Below are 27,100 nucleotides of genomic sequence, written 5' to 3'. Positions count from 1 at the left end.
AAGGCAAGTCTTCTTCTAAGGGCTACCCTGCAGGTAGAACGTGCAGCGAGACCATTCCTGTCTGAAAAGAGATGCTGACATGGAATGAGTCCAGGAGGCAGCAGCGAGACTGATAAAAAAAGAAAAAAAAGTGAGAGCATGGAGAGGTTGAAGGAGGATTTGTTTAGTCTGGAGGGTTCAAGATAACGAGCTTGTGTGAAGGGCTACCTTGAAAAGACAGGAGAAATTAGGAAAAAAAATCACGAGCATTTGGTTGATCAGACACACGAAGAGGAGGAGGCATCACCATTCCTCAGCTGGAGGTTTTGGGAGGAGGTAGGACAAAAATCTGGGACTACCACATCCACCCTGGTACTGGGGCTGGCCCAAGGGATTCCCGAGTCCCCTCCAAGGCCCACAACTCTGTCTTTGCCCAAGCCTTTGTTAAGCCTGTCTTGGAGCAGGCAGGTTAAGATCAATGAGGTTTCATCACCCTTTTCTGATGGACTGGTCTCACTGGGACCTGCAGTCAGGGCACTGGTTGGGCTCCTGTCAACAGATGTTTTCGGGGGGGACCTGGCTGAGGCTGCCTTGGGGCATCTGTATGGGATCCCTCCTTGGATCCTGCAGCTGCAGTGTCCATCCCCAGAGGGTGTTGGGAACAGGATAGAGAAAGGGACAGCGCGGGGAGGGGAGGATCCTGCCTCAAGCCAACGGGAAGGATACAGTGAAACCATCACATTTCCATCCATAGAGGGGCTCCAGAAGTTGTGTACTTGGCAGGGCTGGCAGCAAGGTGGACTTGGGGATGATCCCAAGGGAGATGTCCTCCATGAGCCATCCCCCACTGCCACCAGGGATCAGAGAAGCGGCTGGAGGGGATGCTAAAGCATCAGTGGACAAACAGAATGTCTGGCCAGATGTCTCTGTCAAACCCAGGGAGGTGAGAAGCATGGCTTTTCTACCAGCAGACAAGAAAAATCACATGCCTGCTCTTTGCAGTCCAGTACGGCAGGATTGTAGCCCCAGCAGGTGGATAAACAGGCTATGCAGTGGGAGGAAAACTGGCCCAACTGTGCTCATCAGGGGCTGCATTAATCTGGCAGAAAAAGCCCAGCTACCTGTCTCAGGAGGAACCTGCCTCATCTCTCTGGCCTGCTCACTTTCCCTGAATCCTTAAGGGCATTTTTCACCCATTTATCATGCAGGAGAAACCTCAGCACAGCTTTGTCCCATCCCCGCCCCATCTGATTCGGGGGCAAGATGAGATGCAGCCGCTCATGACTCTTGTGTGGGCACAGAGGAGCCTTCACAGGAGAGGCAGTGCCAAAAAAAAAAAAAAAAGCAGCCCTAATTAAACCCCGCCCTACAAATTAACCTTTACAGAAGCACTTATTTTTGTCTTCTAACCAGTTGCAGACCTGAAATTTAACTCCTCTAATATAGTTTTGATGAACTTTCTTGGAAGTGTCTTTTAGCTTTTAGAAACCTCTTTGCAAGAAAAGCCAGCAGCTGCTGCAGAGACGAGGCAAGAGCATCACAGAAGTGGCTGCAGGCAGCAGCGCCAAGTGCGAGGGCAGCCCACCTCGGTAGGGTGAGATTTATCCAGCACCAACAGCACAGCTGAGAAAGTAATTCAGAATTTGGTTGAAAAATGCTTCTGTACTTTTCAAGCCATGAGGGAATCGTTTATGCTCACTGTTTGCTAGGACACAAGTGAAAAATCTACCAGCTACTAACAGAATTTCAGAAGCTTTCAGGACATCAGCCCTTAATACTGGGGGGATGCCAAGGTGCAAGGCAACTTTCACGGCTCAGTAATTAAATTAATAACTGGGTCTTTGTTACTTGCACCTGTCCAGGGGCTGAGCGTGATTGAGACATAACTCTTACGTTATTAACGATGGGAATGGTAGACAGAGACTGTCAGTAGCGAGGTACCAATAGCTCCTTCCCAACAGGCTAAAAGTTCTGCTGACTCTCCTAAGGTGATCTTGACGGTCTGGATGTCTAGGATCAACGTGATCGAGCCAGGGCCAGAGACTGACACCCAAGAGAGCCCTATGGAGCCATACCTGTCATATTGAAGGAGGAAAAAGAAAGGGTCAGCTTCTCTCAGCTCTGAAAGCAGCTCTGTTGGGTTGGGAGTACCTGCCTTCGGTGTGATGAGATTCGCTGGAGCTGAAACATGAACCACAAAATAAATTGCTTGAACCCAAATTAAGGAGTTGCGAGGGAAAATGTGATTTTTAGGAACTTGTCAAGTTCAGTGGGGAGATGAAAGCTGCCGCACTGCTTGTGCAAGGGGTGCCAGGAGAGTCGCAGCCCTGTGCTCTCCATTCCCCCTGCTCAGTGCCACCCTAGACCCAGACACTCTCAATGTCCAGTTTCAATTTGTGTTGTAAACCACCTTTACAAGTTGATTTTAGTAAGGTTTGTCTGAATATGCTAAAACCAGACCTATCCCATATGATATCAACACTTGCTTGTGCCGATGCTCGGCAGCTCCCTCAAAGCTACACCACCCCCACGGGGACCCTCCTCAGGCCCAGGGGACTGGGGAGACATCGCGGGGGTCGCACAGGGACTGGATCATCTCTCATGCTGGGAGAGGCACACACTGACCCAGAGGAAACTCCACCTGCACACAGTGGGGAGAGACCAGCAGCACAACGGCACAAATGTTACCCGGTTTCCTTTTACCCCCGACGTGCTTTTAAAGTGGTTTGGTGGGGTTTTTTTCATATTTGTCCTACTCTTGACAGAAAAGCGGGTCAGCAAAGGGCACAGCATTTCGCATCCACCCCAGCGGATGTCACTGCGGCAGAGGATGCCTCCCCACCGCTGGTGGGGTTTCTGCCCAAGCTCAGGGAACGTGTCTCCCCCCTTCCCTCCCCTGCGATGGATTTCTGTGTTACACGCTGGCAGAGCACCAGGACATCCAGCAGTGATTCAGACGTGGGTTTCAAAGCACATCACATACCACAGCAATCTGTCATTCCTGCATAACAGGGCAGCATTACACAGGCCAGGGAGCATCTGAGCAGGAGCTCTTTCTGGACGAAGAAGCAGATGGAGTAATTCAGCGGCAGGGAACACCCAGACAAAAGGCTCTCCACCCTCCATTCCCCCCCCAACCCCACAAGGCTGCAGCAGCACCGGAGCTGCTGCTTTCCCAAACCCTAGAAGTGGCTTTAAAACAATTTTAGGGTACACCTTGGCACACTGCCTCCCACCAACACAACACTCCATGTTCCTTTTGTACCCTTTGCAGAGGAAAAGCTCGTTTTCATCCATAGCAGAGCATGGCTCCACAGCGGATCTGAGCCTTACCAGAAGTACCAGGTGTCACTGTGCAGGGAAGGGGTGGGAGGATGCTCTTCTGGCAGCAACAAGCCATCAGATGAACTCAGCTGCCAGGAACTACACCACAAGTTACGAAATCCTCATTTTACTAAAACATGAAGAAGCTTACCCAAAGGACAAGTGTTCTTGACTCCACGTTTGTCAACCCATGCCGAGCAATGCAAAGGAAGCGTAAGACCAGGACTAAGAAGATGAGGTCAAAAGAATGAAGAGACTGCCTGCTCCGCAAAGGAGGTCAGCTCTGGCAGGTGGGACTCCACCTTCCCAGGGAACGCTGTGGCACAATCGCAGCCCCAGAACACCCACACCCACCAGGCAGGGACCTGGGCAGGGATTCAAGATGCTCCCAGTGCAGGAGCAGCGCTATGCATCCCACAGCACGGTTCAAAGGGAGTACTGACTTGTTAGGGATGGGGTCATACTGCCAATACAGTTAAAAACAATTACTGCTGAAATGCTGTTGTCCAGCCTTACATTCAGACAGTAAAAACCAATATGGATTTATAGAAAATATCCAGGTATTGGAAAAAGCCTTCCCAAGACACCTGGTGTACTGCTGACAGCCGCCTTCCTTTCCAGGCAGCTGCAGAGGTAGACTGAAGAAATAAGCCTTCTTGCTTCATGCAATCGCAGAGAATTTGTCAAACTGCTTCTGCAGCAAAAGGGCAAAAAATTTTCTTCCCTATGTCAGTAGAGAAAGTAATTTTTTGATTCCAGAAATGAGCATACCACTATTCCTACACAAAAAAATATTCTCGCCATAAACCAACGAGGCAAGCTTAATGCACCTCCTCCAACAGAAGATTAAAAAATAATTAGACCATAGATCTAACAGCATAGTTACCACACGGTATGACAGACAGACTATGCAGTGTTTGCCCAAGATCTTCTAAATCCAATGCCATCTTGCTCCTTCCTTCCACTCTCCTCCAAAAGAACAGACCAAGTTCCTGACAACTTCCATACAAAGATCTAACTAGACCCGAGAACCACCGTGAGATGAGAGATGGAGGTGTGGATTAGAAATGGCACAGAACTGCATGGAGAGCAGCTGTCTGTTCCCCAGGAACAGGTGAAATCATCAAACAAAGGTCAAGAGGCTGCAGGCCCATAGGGTCCTGTAACTGCTCTTAGTCCATGAAAAAAAGTGTGGAAATTGCCACACAGGAAAAAAAAAAAAAGCAGAGCCTCAAAAGCCAAGAGAACAGTGGCAGCTGTAGTCTAGCATCGCACTGCTCTGGTTTTCTAGGTCCTCCATGCATGGCCAGCTTTGTAGCTACGATACCAGGCTGAGGAAAGGTCTACTCTGACAAAGTACCTTCAAATCTTGCACAGAATTTTCCTATAAGTGTAAGAAGTTCATGAATCCAAGTAGGCAAAACGGTACTAGGAAAGCAGCATTTCAGAGGGAGACTGCCTTTTAGCCATCAGTGAAGAAATAAGAAAAATCCAAGTAGTCTAAATGTTATTTCGTTGCCTTCTCTAAATATATGCTTACCTACATCCACTGAAGCCCTCTCCATGTTACAGGTGATTATCTGCCAACAGCTCACCCACCTCAAGGCTCAGCAGCATTATCAAGAGTTTATGACAAGCCCTGCTCCATGCGTACAGTGCTGCTGAAGGTCAGTTCTCACTCCTGCTGCTGCACAATTTGCACAAAGGACTTCTCTATACACTGGGCTTACACACCTGAAGGTATTAGACATTTAGAAACAACACAAAATTATGGTGAATTTTACCTCTGGGCTTTAAAGGTTATTCTAGAACACACAGCGTAAGTGTTGTAGTCTCTTCTCAACCCATAACTTGTACTGGGCAAAAGTAAGTAGGAAAAGGAAAACCAAACTTCTTTTTATTTTATTTTTCACTTTTTGAAAGCATTTTACACAGGTTTTGATCTTCAGAATACCTTGGAATCAGTAGAAAAAACTAACTGAACAGTTTATCTTTACAATAGAAACCTTTCAGGAGTCAAAATCGAGACTAAAAAAATACATGCAAAACATACTCCTTTCAAAACACAACTTGAAACAAAGCACCAAACTACACAAATATGCAGAATGAACAGCATTTAACATCACAGAAGTAGTCGTCATAAAAGGTGTAAAAGTCACCTATTCACTAGGCACTGTTCACTTGTTTAAACAGAAGAGACAATAAAAATATTGTCCACAAACTTGCAATTTCAACGCAAAGGCTGTAGCTAGAAATTCCTCTACATGTCATGCTTTAATAGCGACCTGAAAGAGAAACAAAAACATGCCGTTAGACTTCCAAGGACCGACAGATCTTCCGAGTTCTGTTGAAATTCACTGCCACCGCTCAGGTGCGAACTCGAGCACCCAGCATCAGTAGTGCTGCCAGCAAGTCCCTTTGTATAGAAACCCCCCCAATTCCTGTCATATGCCTCGGGGCCGGGGCTGATGTCTCAGCACAGGATGAGAATTCAGAGTGTAACTGCTCCCTGGGCACCAGAACCTGCCTCTCAGTAAAAGCAGTTACACTTGTTTTTGTTTGGACACAGGAGAGAACCCAACCTATTCATTCACTCTGGATCCGTTACAAAGGCAGTATGCTAGGAATGCTATTGCAGTTTATTAACTTTCTGCCATCAAAACGCAGCTTTATCTTCCATGCAAATAAGCACTTCAGAAAAAAAAAAAAAAAAGCTCTGTTCGGCTATTGGATGAAGTTAAGCTCCTCTTTAACAAGTTACGTTGGAAAATTTACTGTCAGTGTTTGAACGTGCGAGGCTTGGGAATTCGGCCCTGCTGTCCAAGAGGTAACCAAACTGTCAATGTACTCAAAACTCCTGCTTTAACAGTTTCAGAGAAACCTCAGACTTTTTAAATAAGTGGTATTATCTAGTTTATTTTTTGCAAACTAAATATTTGCTCTGTCCTTAAGGTTGCCAGTTGCTCAATGAAACATTAAAGGGAACTGTGGTTCAAAAAAAAACCCCACCGCACTGAAGTCAAATCATCTTGACGGACACAAAAGCTCCAAAGTAAGATCAGGGAAAGTGAAAATTTGCTTTTGACACGCGAGCTCTACGGCTACTTACGAGGTGAATAGGATCGAGATCTGGATCGCGATCTGTAGCCCCCTCGGCTGTAATACGGGGATGGTGATCTCCTCCTGGGGAAGAGGGCAACAGAAACAATCCCTTTGTCAGAGCCTGCGGCAGCTTTACATGGAGACCTCTAACCTGGTCCTGGTATCAAGAGTCCACTTGGGAAAGCCAACAAGCACATAAAGAGCTGATTTCTACTGGATAAAGCAAATACTTGAATTTTCTCAGCACTCTTTTTATTACTGAGTCAGAGTAATATTACTTTGGACTAATGGAAGAAATACAAGCTCTCTGCATTCACAGTGCGATCCTTTTAGTGTTTCAAGACAGGAGCATACCAACCAAGCAGTGGAAGCCACCTCACACCTTAACTTTTAATCTGACTTATTTGTTCTGAGATGAAGAGCTTATTGGACTAGCAGTCACTGCTACAACCAACCCACCCTCAAACCCCTCCAAGCCAGGCACTCCCAAGTTTTGCGTTTCCTTGCCTAGTTCCACTAATCTCCTAAAAATAAAAAAAATAAACCCCAAATATGCAGGACATTCAACTTCTTGGCATAAATCACAAGTTTTTCCTGCACAAAAGTGCAGTAACCTGCCCTATACTAACCTCATTCCTTTCCACAGCAATAAGGGAACCTCTGAAACGAGATGCACTGCTTGCTGAAGAGCTGCAAGTGCCAATCATCCACCCAGTGTCCGTTAATGCGTTTAAAAATCTCCTAGACTTCATTTATAGAACACTCAAAATCCCCCCGTGTATAAGAATATTTCCACTGATGACCAGACACTGAAAGCTTTCCCACCACACCTGTAAAACTGATCCCTGTCTTGAACAGCTCTCCATCCTCCTCCTCCTCCGCCACCTCCTCCTCTGTGAATACAAAAGCAGAACAACTTTTGAAAATTTTAAAAATAAAAGTTTGTTGTACAGGGAAAAAGCGTCATCAAGCATAATAAAATGATGTGAAGATAAGGAAACATTGGTTCCTATGCTGGATTATGCTGAATTACTTCATTATGCTAATTTTTATCTATTCCTGGAATGAGCTGGCTAAACTCTGTGTCAAGGAACAGTTAAAGAGGACTCATGTTCCACCTGACCAATATTGTATTTTAAAATGTCATACTCCCCAGCGAGCAGCATTTTAAGATCAGTACAGAACCTTCGCTTCTAAGACCATTTCTATTCTCAGATGCTTATCCACTTGAGGCAAGCAATTTTTTTTTTTTTTTTTTAAATAGAAAGAGCAATTCACTGTCCTGAGGAAAAACTTGAGCCAAAGTGGAGGCAGGGACAAAACCCCACACCCTTACATTTTAACACTTTACAAGCATGTTCAAACAAGGGCATTTAAGAAATGTAGTAGAACTTCCCCATATATAGAAGCTGCCCTGAACTGAAACAACACATTATAGTATTTAACAATATTAAGTGCTTGGGCTGGTACCTCCGTATGTTTAGAGACAGTAAGGCATTACCAGGAGGAGACTAAATTGCATTTGGATTATGGAACAGTCACTACCACAGATGTCTCACAGCAGCTCACAAAGGTCATAAATCACTTGAAGGACAAAGAACCCCCCAAATACCGCGCTTCCAATCAGCAGGTTTTTGTGGTTTGGTTTTTTTTTTTTCAATTTTAGTTTTTTAAAGTCATCTCCATTTGGTAGGTAGCCAGTGCACAAGTGGGGGGGGTGTGGGTGGTCGTGGTGTTAAGGTTTTTCTTTAGTTTACAGATGCTTTTCCAGGCAAGATGAATAACCCCACAGCAATGAGGAGAAATTAAAAGTTATTTAACATGACAGTTCCCATCTGAAATTGTATTTCCCTTAAGGCTTCACTGCACAGAGGGCAAGAAAGGCAAAGTAATTGTTACTAATTGATTTTCTAGGGTGGAATACTAACACCTAACTTTCCCTTTCTCAAGGAAACAACTTATTCTTCTCTCCGTCTCAAACGACCAGTATCTGCAGGATGTAGGTATCTAACCTGGGCAGACCGTATTTTTAGAGTAGCCACACACAAACCATTTGTGGCTTACTTTCACTTTTTCAGTATCTGATATGAAAAGACGTTACAAAGGTTCTGCAGTGAGTTGTAAAACATTGGGTTGTGGGTTGGTTTGGTTTTGTGTTGTTTTTTTGTTTTGGTTTGGTTTTTTTTAAGACGGGAAACGGAAATCACCCTCGCTGGAATTGTCCATTTTCTGAGTATTTCCACCCCAAAGCCCTAGTTCACAACAGGCATAGGATAGGAGAGCATGTAGGAAGGTCAGAACATGGCCCAGCATATGACTGCCTTAAAGAGCTGGACCAAAGCACGGCCGTGAATTCCGATACGCTACGCTCAGACTAGTACACTAAAGTAGTCCATCTTCTCACATCACTTCTTACTAGCCTGCTCTTCCTCATCTCATGCACACACTCTGCTTTATGTTCAGTCACTATCACAACTATTCTCAATAGCATGTACCCAGAACTATGTAATTGCAAACTTTTGGTAACGTTTTACAAACATTTGAGCCACTGGTCACTATCAGGAATGGAAAAGGTAACACTTAAGCACTAAAGACTTGGGTCACGCCATAATGTGAACAAGGAATAAATTACATTTTAAGACCACACAAACAACAGATTTCAAGGACAACCAGGACACCCCGACTGACCCTTCAAGAAAGAATAAGGAAATCTGTACTATGAAGTGCAAGACGACAGACCAATGGTGTGAAACTCTTACCAATGACTGCACAGCCCCACATCTTTTGCTGGTCTTTAGGTGCCTTTGCCATTTTGATAGGTTTACATCAGAACCCCACAGAAAAAAAAAGGAAAGTGGGAGAAGCAAGCCAGAAGCACCACTTAACAGGCCACTTAGCAGGCAACGCTGCAAGTCTTTCCTATTGGGCCCCAACACTTTGGCAAGCTGCTGCAGTTAATTTACCCACTAGACTTCAATTAATCACTTTTAATCCATTAAGTGAGATGAGGCTATGTTAACTATCATAGAATCATCTGAGTTGGAAGGGACCTTTAAAGGTCATCTAGTCCACCCCCCCTGCAGTGAGCAGGGACATCTTTAGCTGGATCAGGTTGCTCAGAGCCCTGTCCAACCTGGCCTTGAATATCGCCAGGGATGGGGCTTCTGCCACCTCTCTTGGCAGCCTATGCCAGTGCCTCACCACCCCCATTGTAAAAATGTCTTCCTTATACCTAGCCTAAAGCTGCCCTCTTTTAGTTTAAAACCATTACTCCTTCTCCTACCAAAGCATGCCCTGCTAAAAAGATTGCCCCCATCTTTCTTACAGGCCCCCTTTAAGTACTGAAAGGCCGCAAGCACGTTTTTGTACCTTGTGCTCCGAAACCAACTGGAAGTTTGGTCCAAGAGCCATCTACCACATACGAAAGCCTAGATACACATGCTGGTAAAGAGAAACCCAACATATCTTTGTTCTTGTATGCCCAGATCAGCTTCAGATTTTAGCTGCAACAGTTCTCCAAAACGTTCAAAGCCACTGATGTTTCAAGAAAAGGATTGTTAGAGGCAGAAGTACCCTAATGACTGCTTCCCAGAAATGTAAGCAGCACACTTGTGTCTCCTGTATTCACTGTGGTGATGTAGAGCACCTTGATCCCCCCTCTGTCCCCAGAAGCACTGAAGCACTGTAGAAGCAAGGCACCCAATTTAAGTGACAACAGCAAGGCAGGGAGGGGAGAAATAGACTGGAAGCAATGCCAACAGCCCAGGAAGGAGAAAAAATGGCTGAAAGCAGTAAGAGGGGAAGGAGGAGATAGCTGCCCTCAGTCACTGATAATGACCATACAGCTATCAATGTCAGGATAAAGATTCTATTCTCTTCTACACCTAGAAAGCAACAGAAGAGTACACCGAAAGCTAAGATCACAGAATTTAATTATTTCCTTTATCTTTAAGCTATAATGTGATAATGCAATTTGAATTCATGTATTTCCATGAATACATGGTTGCCATCAGGGAACAATCACAAGTCCACCCATTGCTGATGCATTTAAGCTTTGCAAACCACTTAGGAAGTACTACTACAGAATTCTGCTGCTATAGGAACATTGGGTAACTGCAGACAGAAAAAACAAAAAACAAAACTAACTCTTATCTTTGTGTCCAACTTAACAGTGTCCAGAAACCGTGAGGATTTCACAGAGCACAAGTCTTGTTGGCAGTCTTAATGTAAAACACAGAAGACAAACTCGCTTTATCACCAAAACCAATTACACACCAACCATGTTTTCAACAGATTTTATGTCAGTTTGACTAGCCCCTGACAACGTATATTGCCACCTAAATATTCACCTCTTTTGGCTAACTACTATGCTGTCGAACACAGAAGTTTAGACTGAAGACAGACAGAAATAGGAGGTGTGAGTCCAATCAAAACACACATCCAACCCAACAGAGTATATTAAAAAAAGCTTTTTTATGCTTTTTTAAATTTGCATTTTAATGCAAATGTCCAATACAGAAAAGGTAATGTTCTAATCCCTGATTCCTTATTTTTGGCAACAGTTCAGGTGCCGTAATTATTAGCAGTGGATACTGGTGACCACTGAAATTTCCCACTTTTTGCCTACTAAACTATGCTCAAAATGTAAGCTGGCACTATAATACCAACTCAAATACTAGATCTGCACCTGTATTCCCATCATGTCAATGCTAACAGATGAACCAACAAAAGTGTCTTTTAAAATGAGAGTATTGAGAATACACTTTGTTTTTCAAAACTTAATGCAGATTAAGACAAAAATTACGGACTAACTCATGCCACAGGTTGAAATCACAAAGTACTTCTCAAACTGACCAATCTGGTTTGTACTGAGCAATCACTTTGGTAATGATTTCATAGCAACATTCAAGAACAACAGTTAGTGCAGAAATATTGTGGCATATGCACGTAGGATGAACTGCTTAACACTTACATAGGTAGAAATGTAGATGAGAAAGCACAGTTTAAAAAGCAGTCAAATATTACAAATGCTGCCTCACCTGTACGATCTGCTGTAATAGTCACGATCATCATACCCTCTGTCATACCCTCTGTCATAGTAATCTCGTCGTCGTGAGCTGCCACTACAAACAGTGAAACAGAATTACATTTAATAAAATATAAAACATTCAGACTGTTTGCAGTGCTTTTCAACAGGCATACAGTCAGTTAAGTATACATCATTTTAACTGGGTTCTATTACTGCCTTGTGTCCTCACAGCTGAAATGATTGTGAGCACTCCTGCTCTCCCATCAGTGCAGATGGGAACAGAACTACTTCAATATCTGCTTATTATTTAAGCAATTCCCCTCCTTGGTCTGAAACCTTTTGATACCACAGGCACATAAGGAATTCCATTCTGTGACAACGCTTCATTCACTTTTAACTCTCAGAAAGTTCCTTTTGGATTAACTTTCTGATTAAAAAAAATAACCTGCAGTCTCAACACAAAATCAACTATGTAACTACCAGTACCAGAAGCTGAAAGGCTTGGGAAACAACTGGGAAATGACTTGGGAAAGCAATTTACATTCTTGGCTTTACAAGAAGTCAAAAGCGTACTCTGTGGGTAGGGCAAACTGTGCCACACAGCTGCTCAACTATTTGTCAATTCACTCTTGAAAACTTGAGCTTGCAAAAGACATTAATACTTGAAAGTACACAGGACAACTACTTAAAATAATTTAGAAGTTGTCAAAAAAATCTTACTGTAGACTTACTGAAATGTTCAGATACCTCTGGCTGGGCTACAGAACTAAGGAACACAGGTTCCTGCTCACTGTAATCCAGGCCGACCCCAGATCAGTCACCAGCAAGTGCTATATAAACCCCTCCTACCTAAAGAAGCTGGAAAGATAAGCATTACTACAATGGCTGTCCACATGTAGTCTTTCTTTTTTTTTTTTTTCCAATTCTGAAAAGCCTTCTTTATCAGTTGAGTTTTTTAGTTTTCAGAAGCTTTGCCAGATAAGCACACAAGTACTAGCACATCTCCTGTTAAGTAGACTTTTTAAAAAAAAAAACACCCTAATTAGGCATCAACAGTGATTTTTGTGTTTTAGTTTCTAGTACTGAAACATCTGCATGATGTACAGGACACAAGTCATAAGCAAGGAAACAGCTTTCAGAACAGTGCATTAATGCGAAAGCCCAATACTCTAGGAAAAACACAGAGAATCAGGTGTCTTAGAGGGGATACAGAACAGGTTTTAACAAAACTCAAGACAATCCTATCCCATACTGGTTTGGCAAAAACCCCACACAGCTAACTTACTAAGTAGGTCTTCCCATATAGATTCCAGGGGTAGGTGTGTGAGGTCTTTTTGTTATGGAGAAGTCTACCCGGATCCTTCTTCCATCCAGCTCCATTCCATTGGCACGTTCCTTTGCCTAAACAGTGAGAAAATACAACTAGCTGTAGGTATGAACTTTACCCCCAACACAAGTTTCTAATCCCTGCTTCAAGTACTAAAAGAAGTTCTAAAATGGCTCATGGATGCATGTCTAAAGCTTCTCTTATGCCTTGTAGGTAACACTGAACATAAACTCTAAGACGTTCTAGGCCAGCTGGATTAAGCTTCAGTAACCACTTAAAGGGTGAGTTATATAGCATAAAAAGCCTTAAAGGAACATAATTTAACAATTGTTTCAGTACCTGTTTCTAACATGATTAAGAGCAACCTTTTAACATGCTTGTGTAGGGAGATGTAAACACTCCAACATACAACATGAAGCAAAGTATTCAAAAGTCAACAAAAGAGCACTGTTAGGGTTTTTTTCTCCAATACATCCTCAAAACCTACCGTAACCTTGAATATAGTAGTATCTTGAGTCATAAGCAAGTCTGAAGTAAAAAACCCAAAACCATTGGGTTTTTTTCTGCCAAGTAGCAGGACCTACATTCAAAGCTCCAACCTAACATGGAAGCCTTCATGCCAAATTTGGAAAAGATGATACTAGGGACTTTAAGTACTGGAATTTATGCCAAATATAAGCCTTGTTATAGCCCATAAGCACACTGCTGTCCAAGGGCTGGCCTGAGAATAGAATCCTATACCTAGCAAGTACAGAATCCCCCACTCCTTCTGTAGCACTTGTAAGCACAAATCCCATATTTTGTTACATGGCATTGACTTTGCTTCAATTTACCGAGTCCCTTAGGGTTTGCCATGGATACCTGGAGGCACCAGGAAGCCATGTACAGCCTGGCCTTTTATTTTCAGAAAAGATTCCCCCCCACCCCCTTTCAGACAGAAGCACTATAAGTCAGCAGAACACACACTAGTGCTCCTACAGAGAGCTCTGAAATGGCCACCTGGTCCACTCTGAACATGCCCATTATTAAACAGAAGATCACATGTGCAGTGAGGCAATAAATCCCATCTGATAATAAAACAGAGAGCCTGTGTTTCTATTTTCTTCTCCTTGTTGGCACAGTTTGCATATGGCTAGCCTTAAGTTTGCTTTTGTGAATTACATGACAGCTCCGCCTGCACAGGGACCAGGATTGATACCCCTCCACTGGCACATAGTAGGTAACCTTTTGAACCAAGACTCTGACATATAAATTATGAGATGATGAGAACCCAGCAAACGTGCCATATATTCTATACCCCAACCTACTTCCTTCGCATCCTCGACGTTTTCAAAGTACACAAACGCAAATCCTCTCGAACGTCGAGATTGCTGATCATACACAATGGAAACATCAGCAATTGGACCATACTTGGAGAAAACTTCTCTCAGGTCTCTTTCTGTGGTGTACAGACTCAATCCAAACACGCCAAGACAACAATTTGGGTCAGGATTTGCCTAAAGGAAGGGACAGACATTAGAATAAAATTGCTTGTATTCACAGTACAAGGTATTTCCCTCCTAATTCTACCCCCATCCTTCACTGCATACATTCCCTCACTCATTACAGCAGGTACACTGACAACAGCCTGCACTGGTAGCACAGCGAAAAGCATCTGTTAAAAACCAAACAAGACGTCCCCATCCCACAATCTTAAGCAACTTACGGAGATTCATGGCTTATCAAGAGCCAAATGACAATTCACCTCAGTGAATACAACAGTACCTTTTAAATAAACCTGAGCACAAAGCAAAACATTTTTCTGGAACATGCCCATCAATTGAGTGATTTCAGGATGTATTCAGGACTATGTACGAGTCATCTGCTTCTACAACAGACATACCCTGTTTCCAATATGGCGTCTGCGAGTAGACATGGGTGAATGGCTGTGACTGTGTCGTCGACGATAATCCCGACTGTAAGATCTACTTCTGGATCTCCTATGCGAGCGGGAACGAGAGCGGGATCTTGTGTAGTGTCTACGGGAACTCCTCCTTGATCTAGATCTGAGAAAAAAAAAATAAAAGGGTACAGTGTTGGGTTTGTTTGTGTTTTTTAAACCCTTCAAAAATGTCAGATATTCACAAACAAAAAGCCCAAATAACCATTTTCTAAAAACCTGCAGTACGACATGATTCAGCTATAATCAATTTAGTCACTAGTCTCAAGGACTGTGTGCTATATCTTTTTCCCTTAGATTATGGTAGATGCTCTCAGAGCATTTCTACTGCAGAACAGGACCTGGTCTCCCATTTTAGTTAGCTTTTAATTCCTCAATAGCTGTTAATTTGCTCTAACGAGGTTATCGTTATTTAACACCGTACACACTTAGAATATTCACAGCATTTACAGTAGCATTTAAGTAAAAACAGCTGGGGGGAGCTTTCTTTTAGAATTAAGAGAAAAAAGGAACAGGAGTAAACATGACTTAACATAAAGCACGCACGACTGCAGAGGTGCACACTGCTTATTCTAGCACTGCTTTCAGTGACACTGAAAAGCAAATACACTTTTCACTAGTGCATAATTACAAGCACAGAAGTCTGGCAAATGCCCCTGAAACAGAGCTCAACACAACTGTGGAAGTTAAGCTGTAGTCGGCTCATTTACCTTCTGGTATTTCAACAGTGATTTAACATTAGCTGTTCACGAACGTTAACATGTTCACAGTTCAAGTGTATTTAGGCAAAGGTGAAACTGCTCACTTAATTTCAGGCCAAGCCTCATCAGCGCAGTTCCAGAAATGTTTTCTGACAGCACTAGGTCTGTGGAGATGACGTTCTCAAACATTTCAATTCCTTCTACTAAACCCTCAGCCCTCCCAACACAGACAATCTTAGCTGAAAAGCTGGGCAGGCACTTAAACTGGAATATTATGCCTGAGCTCGGCCTGTTGGTGGCAGTCACTGAGTAATCTGCGTTCCACACAACTACAAAAAAAATCACTGCAAGGCTAAGAAGTGCAATGAGCAGTTTAATATTCAAAGGCTCTTTGTCATAAATTGTTTATCTTCAGACTCTTGTTTGTGTCTTCTAGTTTGTGAAAACCAAGGTAGTAAGTACAGACCGAGACCATAAGGTATCACTGCTGCTCAACCGTGTTTCACAGTACCACCACCACTACACTGCCATGAATGAAGCTCTTAACCTGAACCTGTTTTTACTCCTGAGCATTTAACAGCTTCTACCACAGACAGCATTCCTCACCAGGTAAGTGTCACCAGACAGCCAGACTGTATGAGACACTCTGTGCATTACAGGCCTCCTTAAAAAATACATTCAACCTCTTCAGAAGTGAGCCAGCTAAGTTCTGTCTTCCTCAACTTAAAACATGCATGCACGTCCAGGAAAAAAAACCAAACCTTCAGCATGTCCCATTGCAATACTCCTAATTTCTTTCTATATTCATAGTTATTTTTGACAACAAAAAGCAAGAAAGACAGAGAACTTCCCTGAGGAGGGGAAGACAGTAAAGACAGACAGAAATAATACTACTACTACAAAAAAGAAGTGCAACATGCGCATATGGCCACATTTCAACTGCTGACAGAAAAAAAAACTGAAGGCAAACACAGAACTGATGGTTCCAGGTAACAGAATGGATCTGTTACACTGAATACGAGCTGGACACTTCTAAACCAGGCAACTCATTATGTGAGAGAACAAGGCTTATTTTAAATAGGTGCCACTTATATTGCTGCCTTAAAACATCATACTGCCATTATTCTCCTTTGCTGCAAAGCCACCGCAGCTGAAAATCCTATTCCTTCATTAAGAATTGTTTAGACTTCACAGAGTCAGCCAAAGATACAAGCTTGCCATGCTGCTACTGAAAACTTCAATAAAAGATTTTTAAATCAAGTATATCCACACCGCAACTGATAAATACGCCAGGACACAGATTTGTTCCCAAATCAAAGTTTAATTTGCAAAGCTGGTAACTCAAAAATAATTTGCCACAGAAACTGTCATGAAATATGAGTTCTCACAAGGTTGTTTCATGATCACATCCAAACAAGTGAAGGCACTGGAAAGAGATGTAAGTATGTTGGTTCTAAATACATGCCTTGACACAATTCTGCCCAAATCTGCTAATCAGCGCACCAACTCTGCAATTTACTTCCAGTATTCCCAGCCAGAGGCGTTTTCAAGACAGCTGTTAAATGCTCAGGAAGCCATGGCAGTCATAAGCTTCTACTTTTGTTCATCAAAAAGTAAAAAGTCAGTTGCCAGGATATTATTTAAAGGGTGATTTCTTGCGAAAGTATGTGATTTGCCAGGTCTCTCAAATTCTAGATCTTGTATTTGCTTCTTCCAGCATTTTATACAATTTGCAATTGCATTCTTACACAGTGTTATGACTACTCTGCAAGTGAGAAACACAGTGCTTTAAAGAGTACGGAATCCCTAGGGGTTACAGATTAAAGTGCAGAAGGACATGCTGGGCTGGGTCCCGACTTGCTTATTTTAAAATTAAAAGGCTCCCCAAAGCTGTTGTGCAGATTCCATCCTCCAAGGTTTCCAAAACCCCACTGGATAAAGCCCTGAGAACACTGTGTGAGCCCAGAGCTGACTCTGCCTTGAGCAGGATTTTGGACTGGACCCTTCCTGAGCTGTCCTATGAATCTCTCGCTACTTGCAATTCCAGAGGTCACTTCAATTTCATACTCCATAAAGCAGTATTACCCTACAAAGGTTTTATTATTAATTTAATTCGACATATTTGTTCTTGCACTACAGGGATTGCCAAGTGCATGACTTGACGCTTCTGACTGTGCCTGAAGCACACAAAACCCAAGCCCATTCCTCTGCTGTCAAAACTTCCCAAGTATTTACCTTCTCACAAAAGCCTTTCAAACTCATCACTTTGATACTGCAAGGAGACCTAAACACAGTATTTGATAGCGTTTTCCATCGTGGGTGATTTGTAACAGCACAATGCCTTCCAGAGTTGTCATCTTTCCTCCAGCCTGACCCCCAGGCTTTGGCAAGCCTAATTCATTGCATATACTCATTAAGAGTATATTGTGGACAGCTCAATCAGAAACCCTGCTGCCGAAATCCACGTTTTTTAACCTAAATGCTTAAGAATGGGTAAAGAAACTATCAACACGTTCATTTCTGCAGTCGGCACTCAATTATCTAGACTCTTTAACATCATTTACCCATTTACAGGTTTTGTTGCCTCTCTATTCATTCCTCTGTTAAACATATACCTCTTACATGACACACCTGGTAAAGCCAATGTAAAGTGGCTAGCAATGACATCTATAGGCTTATTTCTCAACCAAGAGCGTATTTTATGCCACATAAATACAATAAGCAAGCTACTTTTTTCACAACTTTTTTTGAGGGCTTGGAAAGCTGCCTAATCTTTAAGGTTTTCCAGCCTGATAATTTTTAGAAGGTCAGACAGATTCACATTTATCTCTACTGCTTCTTTTTCATGGACTATACCATTAACTACTCCAGAAACTTCACTGTTTCCAGCGAGAAAATGTAATACATTAATGCAACCTAAAATGGAAAACCTACTGATGCACATATTTCTTTTAATGCACAGAAAAACGAAGATGTACAGTTCCTCATGCTTCACGCTCAGAAACTAGCTGTTATTCTAAGACTTAAAAGGCAGGCCACCTCCAAACTCTATCAGCAGAGATACAAGCCTATGTAGCCAATTACCTCTTCGAAAAAGCTGCAAAAAGATCGAACTTGGTAATTTAGCTTTTCAAATCCTGAAACCACACATGCCCCTTTGGATTCAATGTCCACATATCACCAATTATCTCTGGAAACAGAACTGGGCTAAATGGATTTCAGTTCACCTCTGACATAATCATCTGACCTGTGAAGAGGAGGAAGAGGTAAAAGAAGTAAACTCACCTGGATTCAGACCTGGATCTAGATTTTGATCTGGAACGCCTGGAATCCTCCTTAGATCGAGATCTCGCAGGGGTGTGCCTCCCTGACTTGCCAGACCCATGAGCACTTCCGCTTCTGGAAGCAGAACGGGATTCCTGCACGCAGATATTGAAAGCCTAATTTGTACACAGTTTCTCGTTTACCCAAGGTCTGTAAACAAGCTCCAGTGAAATAAATGGTAAAAATTCATATCTATGCGTCCGGGCAGTTGGCATTAGAACTGCCTAGATTTTTAAGAAGGTTGGTTGTTTTTTTTTTTTTTTTTTTTTTTTTTCCCTGGTAGACACTTCTTTACCCTGCATGTATTTTTGCTATTAAACAGATAATGCATGCATGTTTAGCAAAATATACAGGGACACATAAACAGACTAGTAATTACTTAGCGTAGTGCTTTCAGATTCCAGATTACTTCTTATCTTAACTTCATTTTTATTCCTTTTCTTCATTCTTCCGTTTCAAATTCTGACTTCTTTCATCTTCCCCACTTCACACAAATTGCTCAATATTCTACAAGTGGGACTTCTGGTCTGATAATTAGCATGCATTCACTTTCTTTTTTTTCAAATTTCAGCTTCACTTATTCCTGAGCTTCAAATAATTCTCATTTATAAAACTCGTCAAATGGCGACTTCCGCATTTTCCTTCTTCAACATTAACCTTAATAGAAAAAGAACAGGATGAAGAATATTTAAAAACTCCAGGATAAAATCTAGTGCCAAAACTGAAACTAGAAAAAAAAATGTTTTGTGGATTTTTACTATGTATGCAGTTCAAGATTTGAATCTACCAAATGCCCTACTATTTTATAAACAGATTCAGTCAATTCAGTTTAACTTGGTACTAAGGAACTGAATTCGCTATTTATGCCTGTATTTAATAGCAAACGCACAGTGGATCAACTGAGTATCTACTAAGAAATTCTAGCATTAGGAAACTCAAAATACTTTGCACTGTCAGCCACATACTTAGACAAAAAAAAAAATCAAGAAGTGACTTAAGCAAGGTCCCTGCTGCAGCCAGAGATGACAAACTGCTGTGCTTTTTGAATGCAGAAAGCACAATGCAGTTCTCTTTCAACGACTTACAGTTAACATTACTTTTGGGGACATTTCTTGCAGTTTACAAGGCCCAGTTTGAAGGTCTAGGAGCACACTCACACCTACTCTGCCTGCACAAGTGTGATTACGTACATAGGCTTCATGCTTCCAAGTAAATCACAATTTTCCACTGATCAAAACACAATTCTGTGCAACGCACTCAAACACTATTCTGGAATAATACCCCACCTACTCTTATTATTTACTTGTAATCTTCTTTGGTAATGACATAACCTAATTAGCATTTTCGTCTTTGACATATACCTTTTTTTTAACCAGTATAATGCTTAACTTTAGTCACACGGCTTAAACACTTGAACACACGAGAAGGTATTCTTTATTTCAAGATATTAGAGAAAATTTAAAATTCAGCAGCAAAATTCTACTTTTTCCTAAAACCAAACAATTTAAACATTCTGTCAATTCCGATCAAGAATGCTCACTAACAACACTGGAGTACCACATTTTTCTCAAAAATCACTTGTTTTGTCTCTGTAACATCTATTAAACCCAAACACTCAACTTCATGGGCATTCCGTACTAAGCATTCAAAAATGCATTTGCTAACCGAAACTTTAATTGTGCTTAAACCACTTCCATAGAACACAGACGAAAGTTTAGCTATTTACAACTGCCTACGACACAATATAGGGAGGAAGGGGAAACATGACTTACAGGATAAAGCAGGCATAATACCAAGAGCAACCAAAATAATGCAAAGTTGGTCAAGGTCATATTCTTCTCTGTCAAAATGTTTAAGGAGGTGTTCTGAACTACAGCCACCTCATATACTAACTCTGCAAAGGGCAGTGCAAACAAACACTGAGAACTAGTTTAACTTACAACTAATAAATTTAACCTAAACCCATTACTACCATCAAATGAAAACAATCCATGGAGTTCTGAGCTAATATATTAATTTAGTCATAGGAAATCTTCAACTCTTTCTTTTAAAGAGTTAGACAACGAAGAAGGGCTAAAAACCAAACTAAGACTGTTATTCATTTGAGGAAAAATACCTCCCTTCACAAAACATAACACTCTTGACAGAAGGAGCCATGTCTAAATACTGAAATGTCCAATACTGAAAAGGACACAAGAAACGCACAATGGGAGGGAAGCAGCAGGGAGGATCTTGCCTATGAACACACCCTTTTTAGGGTTTTTAGAAGTCAATAAGCTTTGGAAAACTCAGTAAAGAAACAGTATTAGCGTAAGCAAATGACTGAAGCCTTCATCTATTTAATACATTTTTTGGATGATCTTTGCTGTATTATGTTAAGATTGATGTGGAAACTGGACACCAAGGATCTGAGAAGAAACTTAGGAAGAAAGAAACCTCAAGACAACTGTATATCTAATTAAAAAAATTAGACAGATGGCTTATTTTCATCCATCTTCTTTGGATTTTACGTTTTCCAGTTTTTAAACACCCACATTTTGCTTCCAGTTCATCCTTCTTCAAAACCTTTATCTTCAGTTTACACCATCTCTTTATTACTTCCAGCCTCAAAGGAATTCATTGCACCTCACCTGCTCTGGGTATTACTAAGATTGGTAATAACCCCTAAAATTTCAAAGTTGTCACTCTCCCCGCCCCAACCCCCAGGAAATCCTCCCTACCCCAAACTTCAAGCACTAGGAGCCTGCAGCATTCCAAACTTAATTTACACCCCATTATACTGACACCCATGGAGGGCTCACCCCAAGCCATTCCCACAGCTCACTTAAATTGGAGAATTTCTACTATTTGGTCTTGTCATTCTTAACACACTTTCTTTTTCTCCTTTTCACTCGTTTGCTTTGTGAATTTTAAGGTTTTTTTAAAATGCCATCGTAGACTCCTGTCATGACGTGGGAGAGAAGAGGAAACAACCTTCTTTACCGTACCTATATTCAAACACTGCTGGTAAGCAGATCAAGACTGGTTTTCACTATTAAATAACTTTTTTTTTCCCCCTAGCCTTGAGTTCATGAAGCGTAGATTTTAAAAACCACCAGCTCCCTTAATCTTTACCAACAGTTCTTCACCTTCAACACGCATTATTGGAATTCAGTTGGAAGCCCTGACATCCAGCCTTGTGGTTTTCAAACTATTCTTTCCATACTTTTAAGTATGCTAAAACCAACGTGTAATACTGTAGAGATAACATTTTTAACACCTCCAAGCACAAAAACATGCGTTACAGCCATTTACTCCATAAGCAAGGTATGTCACAACAGCAGCATTATTTTGGGGGCAGTAGATACAAGGTTTCCATGAACAGGAACGGCTGTAAGGCATGTTAAGTGAAGGCCATGCGTTCTTTGCATTTCTGAGATTCAGTTTTTCCTCACAGGAATACAAGCTACAGATTTCAGTTACTTAATGTAAGATACAGGCAAATAAAATTATTAGTATTTTTTAAACCCTAAATCCCTCCAAACTTACGGATTTCCACTTGTTTTTCTAAAGAAAGGTACAGCCTCGCATCACACATTATCAAATCTGTAGCTGGATTTATTCAAGGTGTAATTGTGCTAACTTCACATTCCTTCAACCTCTCTACTACTGAATTTAACAATTGATTCAACAGAAAAATAACAGTTCTTGCCTCTCTTCCCCCGAAGCACACGATCACCAGAACAGGTCACTGCTGCTGGGGGGCTGGGAATCCACTCATAGGGAAAGAAGAACAACCCCTTTCCACAACAGTTTCCAAATTCCACCAAAAAAAAAAAAAAAAAGGCAAGAAATGTGTTTTGAAAAATCAAAATAGCAGACCATGAGCACAGAAGCCCAGCTTCCTCCCACCACCTCTGCCACCTGCACTGACCCTGTGGGCTCATTCAGTACACCAAGCTGGCAGCAAAATAAAGTCAGCAAAAGGCAAACTATTTTCTGACAGCTTGGGGTACTAAATCTGCCCACCAAGAAGTCAGATCAAGTGGCAGCTGACAAAGAAGGAACACAGAGAATGACCTATCCTTTTGGCAGCATCAAGCTATGAGACTGTTTCTAATCTTCTCAAACTGCTTCCTTAGACCTTCTTCCACAACTTAGTAATAAAATCAGGATGTTTGAAAATGTATGTCTTAAGTACCTTGTAGGCAGATCTATAAATTGAGCATTTACACCATTCAAGTCATTCTGATTGAAAAAGAACAAAAACACCTGACTACCATATTAAACAGTTTATGATCAGACACATACCAAGTAATCACTATCAGCATTAACTAATTCACAGAATAAGACATTGTTTTTTTCCTTTAACTGCCTTCTTTCCAACCCTTCCATGCTTGGATCACATGTTCTTCAGTAAGCACAATTTCAATGAATGCAAACAAAATAAAAGTGACTCAGAAAAACGTGGCAATTATTACAGCATACTGACAGTATTTGAAGTATATTCCATACTTGAAGTATTGGTAGCATTCGATAATTTATACTCCAATCAGTTAAAAAAAAAAGTTTCCAGAATTTAATCCCACTATGGAGTATAAACTGTGAAAGAGAGTTTGACTGTGAATTTTTTCTTCCCTTTTTTTTTTCCTTTCCTTTTTAAGGTATGACATAAGCCAGTTTAAGTTTGTATTGCTGCTGCAATAGCAAGTCCCATCACTTGCAAAAGCACCTGGTATTTCTTCTTCATCCCCAATGCTGACATTAGGATTCGTGCCTACACAACAAGTCAAGCCTGCAAACCAATGCAGCTGGAAATGGAATCAGAAAAAAAAAAATCAGCTGATTTAATTCCCAGATCTGACTGACTACACAAACACTAGTACAAAGGAGAAAGCAGGAACACATTTTCAGCAGTAAAAATCTTGTTGGCAGCAGGGACTTGGAACACCTTAACAGACAGTTGTAAAGTCATATCCTAGATTATTTATCCAAATACTGTTTCTACTCTGCAGAGATTTTAGCACTTCCAGCTTGAAAAATAGAAAGCCATTGACTCAGTAAAACATAAGCCTTAAGTAAGTAAAAAATATCATAAATAACACGGGCAATAGCATTAGAAGAGCCACTCCCTGATCTAGTCTGAAATACCAGGTTTGTAGTTCTATGGTTTTATCTTTTAGTTTTACAAACACGTACGTTGCATACAACTTATGTATTTACAATTCACGAAAGTTCAGGCAGAACTCATTTTAAGCCTTGGTGAAGACTGCCTGCATATGATTTATATTTTTTTAATAGTAGAAAAGTATGTAGGACAGCAATCGCTGTCCTATCACACCCTGCACAATTATGTTTCAAAAACACTTTGCTAAAGGTTTTAACATTTCCACTCATTCTGACTGAAAATACAATTAAGGTAATCCTTCAAACTTTGCAAAAGTTAGGCTACCATCTTAAACTGGCTTTCAGCCTGACTTGCACAGCAGCAATTAAATCCCGCTTTTTAAAAAACGAAGACAGAAATCCTCATTGAGCAAGTCAGAAGTAATACTCCCTCACTAAACATGCACCAGTTCTAAACGTGACATGAAGACATCAATGAAAAGATAATACCAGTGGTGGTATGAGTCTCCTCTTTAATCCCTATCTTTCAGCGTTCATTTACATTTAGTATTTTCAGCCACCGGAGACCAAATTTTTGTAACCTAACCTACCTTGAAGTAGAAACTAGTATGAGTGTTTAATAGTTCTAAAGCTTGCTGTGGTGGAATTGAGTAAGCAAAGGCCAAATTCAAAGACAGAGACTGCAATTTTGCGCTCAGAATTACTACATCCTAATTTTCTTTTTGCCACCTCCAGTGAAGGTTTAAAATTTAAGCTACTTATCACCTCCACAGCTCCCTCTGATGCTGCAATAAATTAAACTTACAAACTGACGCTGAGAAAAAAAATTAGACCCCTGCGCTGCACTCATCTATTGCAATAAAAATTAAAGGCCTCAAAGGAAAATGAGACCAATTCGCTAAAGAAAAAACAACTATAGGTAATCTGTACTACAGATGTACATTACAAATGTAAAGCTTAGCAAGTTACCTACTGCAATATTAGTAAAATTCCATCCAGACAGTAACATCTTGCAGTAACTATGCAGTTTAAGAGAACATCTACTGCAAGTTTCACAAAGCAAGGATATTGCCCTAGCACTGACTACTGCAATCGCATTTAAATTCGGGGACCAAGCCACCTGGATGCAAGGCTGCAACTACATCAAGAAGCAGAGTTAATATTTCACAAGCAAGCGCGAGGAGCAGCAAATCAGAGCTCAATTTAGAAAATAATTCAACAAACGTGCGTTGGAATGCAGCTTTGCAGAGAGTACAACAAAGGCTCTGACTACTACCGGCTCAGGATTGTCTTTCCCTACCCAGATGTCACCGAACGGGGCTGGAGGATGGAGGACGAGGCACCACGGCACCAGCCAAGACCGCCGCAGCCCGACTGCGAGTTCGGAGGGGCCTGAAGGGCCGCGCCCCACCCCCAGCGCTGCCGCGGGAGGCACGAGGGAACAGAGCCGGCCGCCTCCCGCCCGGCCCCGCCGCAGTCCGTGCCCCACCAGGCTCGGGGCAAGTGCAAGGCGCCCCACCGTGGGGGCGCAGCGGTAGAGCACGGGACACGCAGGCCGGCCGCCCTCGGCCATTTTGTCCCTCTCCGGCGCGCCCGGTCACCAACCCAAGATGGCGCCGGGCACACTCACCATGGAGCGCGCCGGCGGACGGGCAGCTAGAGCGTCCTCGCCGCGCGCCCCCACCGCCTTCCCGACCGGGCAAGCCGCCATCTTTCCCCCGCCAAGCCCCAGCCCCGCCGGGCCTCCCGCGCGTCCGACGGGGCCTCTTCACCCACAGCGCCACGGCGGCGGCTCCGCCACCCGCTCCGCCCAGGCCGCGGGACGGGGACACGGGTGGCGGCGGCGGCGGCGCCGCCCGGAGAAGGGCGGAGGAGGGTGGGAGGTCCCGGCCGGGCAGCGCACTCAGGCTCCGTGTATTACCCGCTCGCCGTAGTTCTGCTCCCCGCTGTCGCTCATCGTCCCGCCACACCGCTCCCCGCCACCGCTGCGTCGCGACGACCCGACCGTCCCTTGCACCAGCGCTCTCCGCAGAGGAAGTGACGCAGCCCGCGCGCGCGCGCGCCAGGCCCCGCACCCTCCTCCCAGGCGGTGAAGGCCCCGCCCCTCACTGACCGCAGATGGCGGTGGCGCGGTTTGGTGGAGTTTGGCGGGGGCCGTCTGGTCACAGCCTGCTGAGTGACCCTTTCAGAGGCAGCTCCAGTGCCCGGCGGAGGTGCTGCTCCTGCCCGCCCGGCCGGGGGGCTGCGGCCGAGGCCAGGATCCCCTCCTGCCCCCCGGCCGCCCTCTCCGCAGGCCGCGAAAACGATTTAAAAAAAATCCCTGGGATTGCAGGGAACTCTCTCGGAGGCGATGCCCCAGAGTTTTAAAGCGTTAGTTCAGTGCAGGTCGGGATCGGAGATTGGGATATTTCTAAAATAGTCGCGTGAGGGCAGCACAGCATCACCGAACGGTCATTTTTGATCAGTCCGTGGATTGTTTCTTCACAAAACCCGTACCGCCGCCTCTGCGAGTGGCACAAACACCTTCTTCTGAGTAACAGGCACTGAGCGTTGTCACGTCTGTTTGATTTCACTCTGACAAGACAAGCAGCACAAGTAAAGCACCATCATCTGCAAAGGGTCAACAGTGTATTAAACAAGGATGCCCAAATGGAGTGGACTGCCATGACTTAAAACACATCACTTCGGTTTAAGCAAAACACCGACTTATCCAACACTCTCAAGAGGGTTGATGCGTGGAGACAGAGTCATCACACCCGGTCGGCACACCTCAGTGCACCAGTTACCCCACATGCCGCTGAAGGATGCGATCCTGCTCCACACCAGCAGCCATTATTCTTCCTCACTTAAATGCATTTTCTGTGTAATGAGAGTTGAGGTAATGGTCTGCACACCCCCTACGTTTGTGCTGTTAAGCGAGCAGCCAGGCAGAGAGCTGAGCAGCTCAGTACCTCTTAACTGTGGATGTTTTGCTGCTGAGGTTGTTCCCAGCACCATTTACCACACAGCAGTAAGAGGTGGCAGCAATGTGCTCACACAGTAAAACTGAAAATGCCAGAGAGCAGGCCGGCAGCAAACTGCAAAGTGAAGACAGCAATTTGACTGACAGGTTTCAACATCATCAAGCTCTGCTGTGTGGTGAGCAGCTCTGGCACTGCAGATTTCCAGGTGATGACTCCTGAAATGCCCAGGGGGGACTCCAGCTCTGTCTCTAGTAACTTTGACACTCACGAGAAGTGACAAGCTGGAGGCTGCTTGGCTGCCTTCCT

At 43.0% G+C, this 27,100-nt stretch overlaps 1 protein-coding gene across 1 annotated transcript; it reads right to left on the bottom strand.

Moving 5' to 3' along the window:
• Positions 1 to 5,186: 5,186 nt before the first annotated feature.
• Positions 5,187 to 25,834, bottom strand: TRA2B (transformer 2 beta homolog). The gene is made up of 9 exons (XM_086468222.1): positions 25,753 to 25,834; positions 18,687 to 18,820; positions 14,644 to 14,806; positions 14,069 to 14,257; positions 12,720 to 12,835; positions 11,445 to 11,528; positions 7,236 to 7,298; positions 6,413 to 6,486; positions 5,187 to 5,588 (listed from the first exon to the last, which is right to left on the bottom strand). Exons 1-9 carry the CDS (start codon positions 25,786 to 25,788, stop codon positions 5,578 to 5,580), a joined length of 870 nt encoding a protein of 289 aa, XP_086324348.1. The 5' UTR covers positions 25,789 to 25,834; the 3' UTR covers positions 5,187 to 5,577.
• Positions 25,835 to 27,100: the final 1,266 nt, after the last annotated feature.

This window comes from Leptosomus discolor, chromosome 7, assembly GCF_034619465.1.
Source record: "Leptosomus discolor isolate bLepDis1 chromosome 7, bLepDis1.hap2, whole genome shotgun sequence".
NCBI lineage: Eukaryota > Metazoa > Chordata > Aves > Leptosomiformes > Leptosomidae > Leptosomus > Leptosomus discolor.
The sequence above is the reverse complement of the archived record's forward strand: the minus strand, read 5'-3'. Positions and strand labels throughout refer to the sequence as shown.